The 16,384-nt window shown below is 44.4% G+C and overlaps 1 protein-coding gene across 1 annotated transcript in view; it reads right to left on the bottom strand.

The window, feature by feature from the left end:
* Positions 1 to 16,384, bottom strand: part of LOC121857392 (serine/threonine-protein kinase SIK1-like) — a 117,602-nt gene that overhangs the window by 15,209 nt on the left and 86,009 nt on the right. Inside the window, exons 5-6 of the mRNA XM_042353422.1 lie at positions 10,956 to 11,126; positions 10,294 to 10,417 (exon numbers count right to left, since the gene is read on the bottom strand). Coding sequence (XP_042209356.1) covers positions 10,294 to 10,417; positions 10,956 to 11,126 — 295 coding nt within the window. The remainder of the gene's footprint in view (positions 1 to 10,293; positions 10,418 to 10,955; positions 11,127 to 16,384) is intronic.

Below are 16,384 nucleotides of genomic sequence, written 5' to 3'. Positions count from 1 at the left end.
ATACCTACCACCAATTACTACCACGCACATTACTCTACCACCACTCTACCACGCACATATACTGTACCACCACTACTACCACGCACACATACTCTACCACCACTACTGCCACGCACACATACTCTACCACCACTACTACCACGCACATATACTCTACCACCATTACTACCACGCACAAATACTCTACCACCACTACCACCACGCACATATACAGTAACTACCATCACACACGCAAACTCACACCATTATCAGTACTTGAGGTTAAATAAAACGGCACGAAAACAAGTGAAACATCTGGACCAGCAGTTTGACGTCACAGGATTTAAAGAATCGAAGCTCAGTCACGTACATGACCCTACACGTACACGATCCTAGACGTACACGGCGCTACACACACACACAAACTTTCACAAACGAATCTAAGGGATTGCTACCACCCATTACCGTACACAACAGGCACGAACACACACCATTACGTACACAACACATGGAAACAATGGAGTCTCAACTCCCACACGGTCTCCCTCCACCCCCAGAAAACCTCCACAAAACTCACAATCTGCCAAAATTTTAATGACAGGATCGATCAAGTCTTGCCATCCCCACGTCTCCCCCCTCCCCCCACAAACCAACCCCAGCCTTTCCTACACTGGTAACTTAGCCTAACTTCGTCTCTGTACCTTTACTATATCAGCACTGGCTTGAATTATCAAAAAAGCAGTTAAATATTCTGATTAATGCATCTATTTCAATTTAAAATGAACATAAGTAACCTGTTAAAGCCAACCCCAGCCGGCATATAACAGTGGTAGGATGTGTGTCCTGGACCTTGCCTAACTGGGAACTTAAACTCGCCGTCTGTGTACTAAACTAAACCAACATTTACCTACATGGATTACAATTTAAATAAAAAAATATATTAAAAAACAATACCCTTGGTAAATTTATTTCTTATTCATATTACCAAAAAAATAAAAACGTATTATCTAAGTCTATAAAGTTTATAAATGCAACAAAGATCTAAAAATACCATAAACTCGATACATCATCATCCATCACTAGAACTATCTCGGAAACAAAATTAAATCCACATTCTTAATAGCGACAAAAGCTCAATTATCAACATTCTAGACAATGTAATATTTTGTTAGTTCATAGCTAAAATAAGTCACGTAAAGTTTAGATTTAGCTCGTGTGACTGAAATTAAAGTAGGTGGGGAGGAAGGAAGAGAGGAAGTGAATTTATATTTTACAAGTAACTGATATTAATGATTTAAAGCCCTTGAGAGCACGATGATTTAATCATTTGAGTACAATGTTATCGTTATTAAATGAATAGTTAATTCTTTTCAAAGGATAAGAAATCATCCTCAACGAGAAAAGATTATCTTACCATCTTGGCTTATTCGTCATACTCAAGGAATTAAAACATCGTACTCAGGGGTTTAAGCCATCGTACCCAAGAGGAACTTCAAGATACCGTATTCACTGTACCAAAGGAGCTTGGCATTGTACCCAAGTCATTCAGATCCAGACCTCACTTAATGGACTAATTCACTGTACTCAACTTGGCAGCGTAATCAAGGGAACAGCCGAAATTTATCATCGATTCTCTAGCTATTGTGGTGAAATCTTTCTTGTAAAAATAAGTCGCGTGAAATTTTAAGATTTAATTGGGTAAAATAATAAAAGGGAATAATGTTAGGTGGATATATTATTATAATTTGAATTTTGTGTTCTTGTGAGTCAGTTCAACAGCCTTAGCGCGTAACGGAATTTCTGCCTAGTGTGAGACGTGTAGTAGACTCACCCTCCACCACCCCCTCCTCTCCTGCGACCCCCCCCCCATCCTTTTCCCCTCTCCTCCCCGGGGCCACCATATTTCCCCCAACAAGTACTATAGTTACGCAGCAGGGAAACTGAATTTGCTAGAGTACTATAGCTTATAAAAAGCCATTTTTCTGACTGGCATAACCTCTCTATAGCGCTCTCAATTGTACTGTAATCTGAATTTTTGGGGAATTGGTGAACTGTTGGGGGGTTGAGAGGAGAGGTGGGGGGTTGAGGAGAGGAGAGAGGGGGGGGGTTGAGGAGAGGAGGGACGGGGGGGTAGTGTCAGGGCGAGCAGTTGGCAACACTGTCCCAGCCACCACCTGTGGGCGGCGCTGACGTCATCGAGGGGGAGGGGTGGTAAGGGGAAACTAGTGGTGGCAGGGAATACGTGGGCCGCTTGTCAGCCTCACGGAGTTATAAGGACGGTAATTATCCGCGAGTTTTAATATCAGGGTGAGGTGTGTGTGTTCCCTTGTGAGGCAGGTGGCTGGCAGGCGCGCGGGTGCCAATGAAATAGTTACCCTGTAAGAACAACAACAATAATACTACTACTAATAATATTGTTACTACTACTACTACTGCTACTACTACTACTACTACTACTACTACTACTACTACTAATAATAATAATAATAATAATAATAATAATAAACTGCAACATAAACAAAATCGCATCTACAATAGAGATTCACTTTAGTCAACATTACGACATGGTTAACTTTTGTCAGACCTGATAATAAAAAAAACACTTTTATAAGCCGAATATGACTAAAGAGATACTTAAGACATCGATATTCAATGAACAACCCCCATCCTACCCCCAATCTGCCTCTCCTTCCTTCAATTTCCCATCTCCCCACCTTTCCCTCTCCTCTCACATCTCCCTCCCCCCCTCCAGCCCACACACAACTTGGCTATTATCTGCCCTCTAAATGTATATATGTATGTATGAATGTCACTTATCTATCTATCGAGAGGTAGATAAATAGATATATTTATCTATCTCAATTAATCTTTATCAATCTTTACATGGTGTTCATGTTCTCTCTCTCTCTCTCTCTCTCCAAAACACAAGCAATACGCCGCTGACGTCACGAACTCCCCCCCACCGTCGTCACAGAGGTCTTGAAGGCTGGTAACAAAGAGACAAAGAAAACAAAGAAATAAAAACACTGAGATATACTGAGCTCTTGTGTGTTTGTGTGTGAGTATTTGTTTGCTTATATGTTCGTGTTTACTTCTTTGTGTGATCGCGTGTTTATGTATTCGGGTGTTTGTTTGTTTGTTTGTTTGTGTGTATGGAAGGTTTTGGAAGATATTAGGTAAAAGGGAAGGTTACAAGGGGTAGGACAGGCACAAGGGGGTGTGGGTAGGCATGTGTGTGTGGACAGGTACAAGGGGTGGTGGACAGGGGTACAAGGGGTGGTGGACAGGCACAAGGGGGTGGGGCAGGCACAAGGGGTGGGTGTGGACAGGCACATGTGTGGACAGGTACAAGGGACAGGCACAAGGTGGTGGGACAAGGGTGGCGGACAGGACAAGGGGTGGTGGACAGGCACAAGGGGTGGACAGGCATGTGTAGACAGGCATGGGTGTGTGGTGGAAATAAGGGGTGGTGGACAGGTACAAGGGGGTGTAGGACAGGGTGTGTGGTGGTAGGTACAAGGGGTGGTGGTAGGTGGCTGGCAGGGTGGGACAGGCACAAGGGGTGTGACAGGCACAAGGTAGGACAGGTACAAGGGGTGGTGGACAGACAGTAAAGTGGTGACAGGTACAAGGGGTGGTGGACAGGCACAAGGGGTGGTGACAGGACAAGGGGTGGTGACAGGTACAGGGGTGGTGGGACAGGCAAGGGGTGACAGGGTGGTGGACAGCAGGGACAGTGTGGCGGACAGGCACAAGGGGGTGTGACAGGCAAGGGTGGTGGACAGGCATAAGGGGGTGGCGGACAGGTACAGGGGTGTGTGGGATAGGCATAAGGTGGTGGATGCAGGCAAGGGGCAGGACAGGTACAAGGTGGTGGACAGGACAGGGGTGGTGGACAGGTACAGGGGTGGCGGACAGGTACAAGGGTGGCGGACAGGCACAGGTAGGACAGGCACAAGGGGTGTGTGGATGAGGGTACAGGGGGTGGTGGACAGGCATAAGGGGCGTGGTGGACAGGCATAAGGGGTGGCGGACAGGCACAAGGGGTGGTGGGTAGGCACAAGGGGTGGTGGACAGGTACAAGGGGGAAGTGGCAGGCACAAGGGGTGGTGGACAGGTACAAGGGTGGTGAGGTGTACAAGGGTGGCGGACAGGCACATGGGGTGGTGGACAGGTACAAGGGGTGGTGGACAGGTACATGGGGTGGTGGACAGGTACATGGGGTGGTGGACAGGTACATGGGGTGGTGGTGGTGGTACAGTGGAGGGAGGGGCGTATACTGTGAAGTGTCTGTCTGTCTGTCTGTCTGTCTGTCTGTCTGTCTATCTGTCTATCTGTCTATCTATCTATCTGATGACGTAAAAACCAAACCAACACGAAAATGCTTATCCAAAATGGCGTCAAAACTACACAAAGACTACAGTAACTGGATACTTACTTAATAAATTTCCGTAAATAAAGTTCTTTTTTTTATATTTTCTCTTGTTTTTTTGTTTTGTTTTTTACCAATAAACGTAACTTTACGAACTTTATAAGACTCTCTCCACGTGACGTAAGCAGAGTGTCTCACGTAAGGGGTATTCTCACTTCTCAAATTTACGTAAGACTTGAACGTGAGGAAAGGGAGAATTCTCAAGGCACCAACCCGGACCCATTGGTATAGTGCTGACGTCATTAGTAGCCCGCGCTGGTACCCTGTTGTCGTGAACATAAGAGAGAGACAACAGGTGTGTGTGTGTGTGTGTGTGTGTGTGTGTGTGTGTGTGTGTGTGTGTGTGTGTGTGTGTGTGTGTGTGTGTGTGTGTGTGTGTGTGATTACTAAATAAGAAAGCTGGTTCCCTGGTGGGCTAATTAGACAGAGACAGAGAGAGAGAGAGAGGCGAACAAGGCCCATTTGATGCATACCTGTTGTCATCTCCTTACATGACAACAACAGGGGTACCAGCTCAAAACAGGACAGGGGATACGGGTCTTTCACAGGAATAATAATAGTTATCTCATATAGTTCTCGCTGTCTCTCTTGATTTCTTCTCTTGAGAGGGAATGAGAGAATAAATCGAACTTATACTACGACACAATGATGGATTCTCAAAGGTTCGTACAATAAGGTATTTTTTTTTCTTTAGTTACGGCAAAGTCTTGGAAGAAATTATGACGTCATTAGGATTGTGTTTACGAATCTGAGTTACATCTTTCGAATCATTGTGAATTCTGTTTACGAATCATTGAATCCACTATACGAATCAACGAGAACCGTCTTCCAAATTATTGTGATTCGTCAAGTGAATCCAACAGACGAATCACTGTAAATGGTCTTGTGAATCCGCCTTACGAATCACTGTGAATCCGGCAGCTCCAGAGTCTGACGGGTGCTATGACGTCACGGCCGGCTTCAAGAACACCACCCTTTCCTACATTCAAATTTAATAGATGGAAGAAGGAGGGAGGGGGGAAGAGGGAAGAGGGAGGGGAAAGAGGGGAAAGGAAGAGGGAGGGGAAAGGAGGAAGGAGGAAAGGAGGAAGGAGGGGAAGGAGGAGGAGGGGAAAGAGATAGAGGAGAAGGAGGAATTGGAAAGGTGGAAGGGAAGGGAAAGGAAAAGGGGATCTGATGGAAGAGGAGGGGGGAGGAGGAGGAGGAGGAGGGTGGTTTCAAGTGAAGAAGAAGAAGACGTACCTGAGTGAAGGAAGAAAATTCCTAAAACACACACACACACACACACACACACACACACGGGCTGGGTCTTATAGTGCACCACCAGTGACGCCATCACACCTGCACCCACAACAGGTTCAGGTTTCCCTTCACCCACGCTGACGAAGGGTGGGGAGGAGAGGATCTAAGGGGGTGTTGGGGGGGTTTTAAGGGGGGTGTGTGTACAAAGAAAGGGGCGGTATTGGGGCTCTGGTTCAAAGGGGAGATGCGTCAAGGGGGACAAACTAGTACCTGAACAAACTAGTACCTGAACAAACTAGTACCTGAACAAACTAGTACCTGAACAAACTAGTACCTGAACAAACTAGTACCTGAACAAACTAGTACCTGAACAATCTAGTACCTGAACAAACTAGTATCTGAACAAACTAGTACCTGAACAAACCAGTACCTGAACAAACTAGTACCTGAACAAACTAGTACCTGAACAAACTAGCACCTGAACAAACCAGTACCTGAATAAACTAGTACCTGAACAATCTAGTACCTGAACAAACTAGCACCTGAACAAACCAGTACCTGAATAAACTAGTACCTGAACAATCTAGTACCTGAACAAACTAGCACCTGAACAAACTAGTACCTGAATAAACTAGTACCTGAACAATCTAGTACCTGAACAAACTAGCACCTGAACAAACCAGTACCTGAACAAACTAGTACCTGAACAAATAAGTACCTGAACAAACTAGCACCTGAACAAACCAGTACCTGAATAAACTAGTACCTGAACAATCTAGTACCTGAACAAACTAGCATTCGAACAAAACTAGTACCCGAACAAACCAGGCGCACTCCGGAACAAACTAGCAATTCCGAACAAAACCAGTACCCGAACAAACTAGTACCTGAACAAAACTAGCATTCGAAATCAAACTAGTACCCGGAACAAAACTAGCATTCGAACAAACTAGTACCTGAACAAACTAGTACCTGAACAAACTAGTACCTGAACAAAATCAGGTACCTGAACAAACCAGTACCCGAACAAACTAGTACCTGAATAAACTAGTACCCAAAACAAACTAGTACCTGGAACAAACTAGTACCTGAATAAACCAGTACCTGAACAAACTAGTACTCTAAAACAAACTAGTACCCGAACAAACTAGTACCCGAACAAACTAGTACCTGAATAAACCAGTACCCGAACAAACTAGTACCTGAACAAACTAGCATCTGAACAAACCAGTACCCGAACAAACTAGTACCTGAACAAACTAGTATCTGAACAAAACCAGTATCTGGAACAAACTAGCCTGAACAAACTAGTACCCGAACAAACTAGTACCCGAACAAACTAGCACCTGAACAAACTAGTATCTGGAACAAACCAGTACCTGAAACAAACTAGGCACCTGAACAAACTAGTACCCTCAACAAACTAGTACCTCAACAAATCAGCACCTGAACAAACTAGTACCTGAACAAACTAGTACCTGAACAAACTAGTACCTGAACAAACTAGTACCTGAACAAACTAGTACCTGAACAAACTAGTACCTGAACAAACTAGTACCTGAACAAACTAGTACCTGAACAAACTAGTACCTGAACAATCTAGTACCTGAACAAACTAGTATCTGAACAAACTAGTACCTGAACAAACCAGTACCTGAACAAACTAGTACCTGAACAAACTAGTACCTGAACAAACTAGTACCTGAACAAACCAGTACCTGAATAAACCAGTACCTGAACAAACTAGTACCTGAACAAACTAGTACCTGAACAAACTAGTACCTGAACAAACTAGTACCTGAACAAACTAGTACCTGAACAAACTAGTACCTGAACTAGTAGCTGAAGGACTAGTTCCAGGGTAACACAGACAGCTAGAGAACCGGCACAATCCTCTCTCTCTCCCACGCCTCCACCCACACACATCGCAGCAACACCCTCCCCCCTCTTTCCTCCTCCTCTCCTCCCGCAGTAGCTCCCACCACCGGCTCCTCTCCCTCCTGCAGTAGCAACGCCCTCCTCCTCCCCCACCACCAGAATCGCCCACCTTCTCCCCCTCCTGGATATTTTTCTACCCCAACCTTCCCCACCGGCAGAACCGCATCCTTCCCCCTTCTCCTACTACCACCTTCTTCCCCACCTGCAGTAGCGCCCATCTTGCTCCTCCTCCCCACCTCCTCAATTCCCCAAGCACCTGCAGGAGCGACCCCGGGAGTACCCAGTTCTCGGTGCACTGTCTAGACTTACGCCCACTCCCAGAACGTGACGCCACCCCTCCACCATATCTCCCCACACACTGCATCTGCCCCCCCACACCACAACTCCCCAGGGTCCTCTCCTACACCGCACCTATTCTCCCCATCCTCATAACCCATATCTGTCCCCCACCCAACCCACCACATCTCCCCACACGCTGTATCTCTCCCCCACAAGACTCCCCACTGTCCTCCTCCCACACACTGCACCCAATGCACTGTATTCTACACACACGTTCACGTCACAATGTCACCAGAGCGCTTCAACAACTATGGTCTTTAAGTAACAATATTAATAATTTAACTAGTCGATCAACATTTAAAAAATACAAGATATAGATACCCGTTCCAATAAAAGCATACACCAGTTATATCAGTAGAGGCGGGATTTGTGATGACCAAATGCAACCTTAAAATATATGTAAATAAATAAATAATGTTATGGTCATCCTCTCAAGAACCTCCGTTTTCTTTGATAGCTCGTATGCATAGAGATTATTACACGCCTTTCTTGAAACTTAATACAGTATAATGCATTCAAACAAGTATATAAACATTGTTCTTAACGTTTTTACCACATACAAAAAAAAAACAATCATTAAATGAACATCCATATAAAATCAATTTACACATTAAAATTCGAAAATATAGCAATATAACACCATAAACCTAGGGTCGGCAGAACACATAAAAATCTATAGTATTTACAAACAACAAAACCCTCTGACCTTTATTCATAACAGTGCACCTACTACACCAGCCTTTAAAAACCCAGTAATTTTACTCTTCAATTATATTTCCCGCCAGAAGTATGACAAGATAATTAAAATCTTCCTCCACACCCGAGTTTCTCTTGGCCCGGCGGTACCTTCGTGACGTCATCAATATTGTTGTGGCGCGACCGGATGACAAAAGCGAACCCGAGTTATTATTATTATTATTATTATTATTATTATTATTATTATTATTATTATTATTATTATTTTGTTTGCTCTGATAATGAAAAAGAGAATATGATAAATAAATAAAGTAGAAGATGCAAATATATAAATAATAATAATAATAATAATAATAATAATAATAATAATAATAATAATAATAATAATACAGGATAAAAGTAGAAATAAAACAAAGGAAACAGAACAATAACAAAAACAAAGATAAACAAGAATGGATGGATAGATGGAGAGAACGAGAGAGAAATGAGATAAGAATAGTGAGACACAGTAAAGGGAGAAGAGACGGACAGGAGAAGGCTTGGATAAAAGAATAAAAGGTGAAAAGACGAAGTGGTTAAGGAGGGAGGATGGGAGGGAAAAGGTAGATAAAGAGTGGATAGAAGAATAAAAGAGGGCGAATAGTGGATAGAATGAGTGGATAGGAGAGAGATAAGGAAGGAGGAATAAGTGATTAAGGAAAATGAATGAAAGGAAGACGAAGCGGTGGATAGGAAGAATAGAGAGAGTGGATGAGACAAAAAAAAAATAACAGGTGGAGAGACAGAGTGGATGGGATGAATAGGAAGAATAGGTGGATAGGGAGAGTAGATAGGAAAGAGAGGAGTACTGTGGAAGGATAGGAGCGCTGCCGGTCAACTCTACCCGGCACTGACGTCATAGGCTAAAGCTGAACTGTAATATCCGAGAGGGGTGCCAGTGTCAGGGGGTGCCAGTGTCATGGGTACCAGTGTCATGGGTGCCAGTGTCATGGGTGCCAGTGTCAGGGGGTGCCAGTGTCAGGGGTGCCAGTGTCATAGGTGCCAGTGTCAGGGGTTGCCAGTGTCATGGGTGCCGTGTCAAGGAGTGCCAGTGTCAGGGGTGCCAGTGTCGGCAGGGCCGCCGTGTGGAAGTGTGGAAGTGTCAGGGTGCCAGTGTCAGCAGGTGCCAATCATGGAGTGCCAGTGTCATGGGTGCCAGTGTCATGGGTTCCAGTGTGTGGTGACAGTGTCATGGATGCCAGTGTCAGGGGTGCCAGTGTCAGGGGTGTCACTGACAGAGATGCCAGTATTAGGGGGTGCCAGCAACCTGTTGGGGTGAGGGTGCCACTGGGCCAAGAAGGAAGTGCCACCACAAGGACAGTAGTGCTGGTAGTGCCAGGTCATTAACAATAAAACAAGCCTTTGTTAACCCAGTCATTAAATTACCACTCATAATAACACTAATTAATTAATCTGTTTATTCATTCCTGATTTAGCGAGGACCTCCTGGTTACCTGAAGCTGGACATGACCTGAAAAACCTGGACATTGATGACCTGAACACATGACCTGAAGGAGGAAGGACCTAACTGAGGACCTGGTAAGACTTAAGACCTACCTGAACACATGACCTGAGGGAGAAAGGACCTACCCTTAGAACCTTTAGGACCTGTAGGACTTAGGACCTACCTGAAGACATGAAGTAGGGTATCCTGAAGCGCCCTGAGAGGACTCTGTCACGGAGGGCGGGGAGGGTGGCACCGTCGAAGGGCAGCGCTCCACACACCAGCACGTATAGCACAACACCCAGGCTCTGTAGGGGAGAGAGAGGTTCAGATACAGGGGCATACAGACAGACGGACAGACAGACAGACGGACAGACAGACAGACAGACGGACAAACAGACAGACGGACAGACAGACAGACAGACGGACAGACAGACGGACAGACAGACAGACAGACAAAGACAGACAGACAGACGGACAACCAGACAGAAGGACAGACGAACCAGACAGCAGACAGACAGACAGACAGACAGACAGACAGACAGACGGACAGACAGACAGACAGACGAGGACCAAACAGACGGGCAGACAGACAAAAAGATGAAGATAGATATATAGATAGAAATAAATATATAGACAGATAAAATAGACAGACAGACAGACGGACAGACAGACAGACGGACAAACAGACAGACGGACAGACAGACAGACGGACGGACAGACAGACGGACAGACAGACAGACAGACAAAAGATAGAGATAGATATATAGATAAATAGATATATAGACAGATAGAAACAGACAGACAGACAGACAGACAGACACAGACAGACAGACCACCACTGACCCAAATATCTATCTCAGGACCGATGTATTTCTTGCCCTCAAACACCTCAGGGGCAGCGTAAGGAGGGGACCCGCACCACGTGTTGAGGGTGTCCGCTGGTGTGTAGTAGTTACTGAAACCCCAGTCCGCTATCTTCATGTTCATGTTCACGTCCATCAGCAAGTTCTCCGCCTGTGATGAACAACGGAGGAAGAACAATTTAAGGGTTTGTAGAGATATGTGTTCAGTGGTATGTTCTCCGCCTACAATGAACACCTGAAGAACATTTAAGGGTTTGTAGAGTAGAGATATGTGTTCAGTGGTATGTTCTCCGCCTACAATGAACACCTGAAGAACATTTAAGGGTTTGTAGAGTAGAGATATGTGTTCAGTGGTATGTTCTCCGCCAACAATGAACACCTGGAGAACATTTAAGGGTTTGTAGAGTAGAGATATGAGTTCACTGACATGTTCTCCGCCTACAATGAACACCTGAAGAACAAATAAAGTATAAAGTACAAATTAAACTCTACGGTAACCGGACTCCGGATTTCATTTCCACTAACTTTAATTCAGAGGCGGCTTAAGAGAAGAATAATCCGCTAATATATACAAGTGATACCTCTATTTACCGGAATTTAAGGTTATAAAAAATCCGTTATATCGAGAGTATGTTAAATTTGAGACCTCTATTTAACGGACTTTAAGGTTATAAAAATTCAGTTAAATTGAGGGTCCGTTAAATTTTAAACCTCTATTTAACGGACTTTCAGGTTAAAAAATCCGTTATATCGAGGGTTCGTTAAATGTAAGACCTCTATTTAACGGACTTACACACTACGTTATTTGTGTTATCACTAATATACGCGAAGTTGTAACCAAGATAGCATGATTTACACATGTATGTATGTATGTATGTATGTATGTATGTATGTATGTATGTATGTATGTATGTATGTATGTATGTGAAAAGACAAACCTCATTAAGAAAAGAATGACAAAAAATTACGATATAAAACAATCACCGGCAGCTCAACCCAGGAGAGGTTGCCAACGGTACAATATATATTAGGTGCCTGAATCGCCTTCTTAGGAACAGGGTCTTGTGACAATGACTCTCTCTCTCTCTCTCTCTCTCTCTCTCTCTCTCTCTCTCTCTCTCTCTCTCTCCTTCTGAGGTGTAATCAACAGAGAGAGGAAAATAAAGTTGGGTTGGGATAGGTGTAGAATTTAATATATGACCTAATGAAAATACGGGGACCAGACTAGTCTATTTGTGGCCTAAGTTTTAAAATAGTAATGCCTGCCTTACCTGCCCCCCCCCCACCCCCCCTACACATACACACCTCCACGGCCGCGTGTGCACACCCACTCTCTCACTTACATACATTTGTACATCTGTCTAAGTGATACACACGAAGAGTTATGTGTATACTGATGGACGATTGTATTATATTTCAATGTGTGTGTGTGTGTGTGTGTATTTGCACACACACACACACCTACACCCCCGCCCCCTCACTCACACACCTACACACACACACACACACACACACACACACTATCTATAGCGCATTTTTTCCTTTAGTAATAACGTCATCTGATTCTTGTAATTGCTGCCAGTTGATTGCATTTCCGTAACACAAACTAATAATATAAATGATGATAATAATAATAATAATAATAAAATCAGTCGCACGTATAAAAACTACAAATATAAATACAAAGACAATACAAAAATATATATAAGCCCACAAACAACGCCTGTATTTACTCCTTATACCTGATACTATATCGTTCCCTAATCCCTCATACGTAACCCAACGGATATGAAATACGCGGAAAAAGCCCCTAATTATCTCCTCCCTTTACCCCCCTGACTCCCTTAAGTCCATAAAGGGAAGGGTGGGTGCAGGGGTGGGGGGGGGTGTTAAAGGGAGTATTTTAGGATAATTTCGGCCTCCAACTCAACTGTACCGGTCGATGCCTAACCTATCGACCAAAACATTCCCAGATCCAAGGAGATAATTGTGCCTTATTTCTTTTGATCTCAAGACAAAACAACTTAGCTATATTATACAGATTATACAAGATACAACGTTTTATTTTGTTAACGTAAGATAAAAAAATATAGCTACGGTATCTAGATTTTACAAGATATATGAGTTGTATTTTCCCCTTACGATAAAATAACTTAATTACATCATACAGTTTTTACAAGATTCTTACGTTTAATTGTTTTTTCCCTAAAGTTACGAATAAAAAACGTAGCTACAGTCTCAATGTAACTTCTGAATAACTTTAAACAGTCAGGTCTGTGTCAAGTGGGTAAGTTACAAGCGTTCTTAACCAGTTATATACGCTCTTAATCAGTTAGATGCTTTTTTTAACCAATCAAATAAGTACTTAAACAGTTATACCCGTTCTTAACCAGTTACATACGCTCTCAACCAATCAGACCCGTTCTTAACCCGTTAGTTATACTTTTAAGACCAGTTACTTACATTCTCACACCACCAGTTAGGATAAAGCTTTAACCCACACCTCTCTAAGATTCCCTCACCCTTCACCGAGACTATCAGGAGATGGAAAGTGACCCCCTAATCCTCCCTTAATCCCCTGACTTCCCTTAAGGTCATATATCCCTTAAATTGGAGGGTTGAAGAGAGTATTTTAACAGCCCTGATTATTTCTCCCTTTTCTCAATACATTTATTTACAAAGGGAGATTAAGGGTGTTGTAAGAATGTAGGAGGGTGTTAGTGTGTGAAGGAAGGGTGAAAGCAATTTTACACACAGATCAATATTTATCCGCGACTTTGGGAGACTCTGAGTCTTTACGTTATGAGAGAGAGAGAGAGAGAGAGAGAGAGAGAGAGAGAGAGAGAGAGAGAGAGAGAGAATGTGTGTGTGTTGTGAGGTTACGTAACAAGACACTGTAATTGGATTGTTAGGGGGTAGAGGGAGGGGAGGGTCAAGTGGAGAGGGGTGTAGAGGTGAGGGGGTATAGAGGTGAGGGGGTGTAGGGGTGGAGGTGTAGGGGTGGAGGTCCTCTTCCTGCATCGATCAAGGCTTAAATCTTTTGTCTACTCTAATATGCCTAAGACCTACAGCTCTGTCTACTATGTCTAAATCTATGTATTTGTCAATTATAATGTCTGATCTGTTAGAACATTATCGGGTGTCTGATGAACCTGTTATGTACGTACACAGTTTTGTATACATACAAGCATGCACATATACATTTTACACACACACACACACACACACATGAGCGTAATCAATGCTCAGCCACACAACTCAGATACCGCCCTGCACGCCCAGATATCGGCTCCTCTGACGTCACACACACATTCTTCTGACGTCATGACTTCTTCCATGACGTCATTAACGATCTAGCCACTCTACTGGCTAGTGGCGGTAGTGTCACGAGAGAATCGATGAGTCTCATTGGTAGAGATCTGTTGTAAAAGTGACGTCATAGCGTCCGTGGCATTTCATTGGTTCCTGAGGTATTATCAAGGTGATATAGGAAGAATCTGAGACTCACCTTAAAAAGAACTAATTAACCTGCCCCGATTTTTAATTATAATGTGTTTTTATTATTTCCAATTTTGTATTCCTTTTAAAAGAAATATTGAGCGAATCTTAATGATAATACATACATACATATACATACATACATACATACATATACATACATACATACATACATACATACACACAAAGCATATATACTAAACACAACCAAAGCATATTTATATTTTTCAACTTTACATAGACACGTCAATGAGGCTGAAACTATTATTATTAATATTATTATAAAAGGAAGCATTGCACTGTTATCATGAGGTCACACACACACACACACTACCTGCCGAGCTGACTCAACCTACCCTCACTGCCACAAAAGTCCCTAACACCCCACTCCCTAACACCCTAACACCCTCCTAACACCCCTCCCCTAACACCCCTCCCCTAACACCCCTCCCTAACACCCCCTCCCCTGTGCCCCCCTCCTGACACCCCCCTCCTGACACCCCTCCCCTCCACACCCTTGTTATAACCCCCCCCCCCATCCTCAGTCCTTGTCAAAACCCTTTCTCCCCCCCCTCAAGACCTTAGCCCCCCTGCTCCTCCCACCCCATCCTCAAGTCCTCACTTCACCCCTTTGTCTCTCTCCTTCCCCCTCCCCCCTCCTCCTCCCTCCTCCCTCCTCTCATTCCCGTGATGAGGGAAGAGGTGGAGGAAGAAAAAGAAAAAATGAAGAGAGAAAAGTCATGTGGGTGGAGTGTGTGTGTGTGTGTGTGTGTGTGTGTGTGTGTGTGTGTGCGTGCGATGCGTGGAGTGTGTGTGTGTGTGTGTGTGTGTGTGTGTGTGTGTGTGTGTGTGTGTGTGTGTGTGCGTGCGTGTGGGTGTTTGTGTGTGGGTGTTTGTGTGTAGGTGTGTGTGTGTGTGTGTGCGTGCGTGTGGGTGTTTGTGTGTAGGTGTGTGTGTGTGTGTGCGTGCGTGTGGGTGTTTGTGTGTGGGTGTTTGTGTGTAGGTGTGTGTGTGTAGGTGTGTGTGTGTGCTTAGTCACGGATATAAAACATATTTAAGTTACAATTAGATGTACAAAAATTGCCTCACATAAAAAATACACACACACACACACACACACACACACACACACACTACAAATGTTCAATACGTCACAAAAAATCATTCGTTCACAAGAAGAATCCATTACTACCGCCTTGTTACTGCGCCGCCCACACCTGCCCCAGTACACATGCCCAGTCCCTACCTTCCTCAGTACACATGCGCATTCCACACGCACACACACACACAGTGACGTCATGCATTTCTCGATGCCTAATTGGTGGGGCCTCCTCCGACCCTCTCTGACCGCCCTGACGTCACGCGATACTCACCTTCCTATTGGCGTACTGTTCCCCGCCCCTATCTGACCTCCTTGACGTCATAGCCTACTCGTCTCCTCATTGGTGAGTTGTTCCTCGACCCTCCCTGACCTCTTTGACGTCATATTCAGCTCGTTTCCTTATTGGTGGGTTCTTTTCTAGTCCCTTTGTGACCTTAATGACGTCATGAGGTACTCGCGTCTCCATTGGCCCAGGAGTTGAGTATCGTCGCCATCTGATTGGTGGGCTCCTCCTTTAACTTTTTGGGAAGGGGAGGGAGGGGAGGATGTATTGGGGGAAGGAAGGGGGTGGGGGAATGGGGAGAGAGGAACGGGAGGAGGTGTAGGGGGAAGGTGGGGGAGGGGGTAAGTTTCAACGGGATGACATATGGTAATTTTAGACTGGGAAGGAAGGGGCGGGAAGGGAAAGAGTGGGAAGGGGCAGGAAAGGGGAGAAGGGACAGGTACGGGGAGAGAGGGACAAGGGGTAGGGAAGGGGAGAAGGGGCAACTCGTCTCACAGGTCAACTAGCAATACAGGTATACAGGTCA

The sequence above is a fragment of the Homarus americanus genome, unplaced genomic scaffold (assembly GCF_018991925.1).
Source record: "Homarus americanus isolate GMGI-L3 unplaced genomic scaffold, GMGI_Hamer_2.0 scaffold43550, whole genome shotgun sequence".
NCBI classification, from domain to species: Eukaryota; Metazoa; Arthropoda; class Malacostraca; order Decapoda; family Nephropidae; genus Homarus; species Homarus americanus.
Note: the sequence above shows the minus strand (reverse complement) of the source record. Positions and strands in the feature narration are given on the sequence as shown.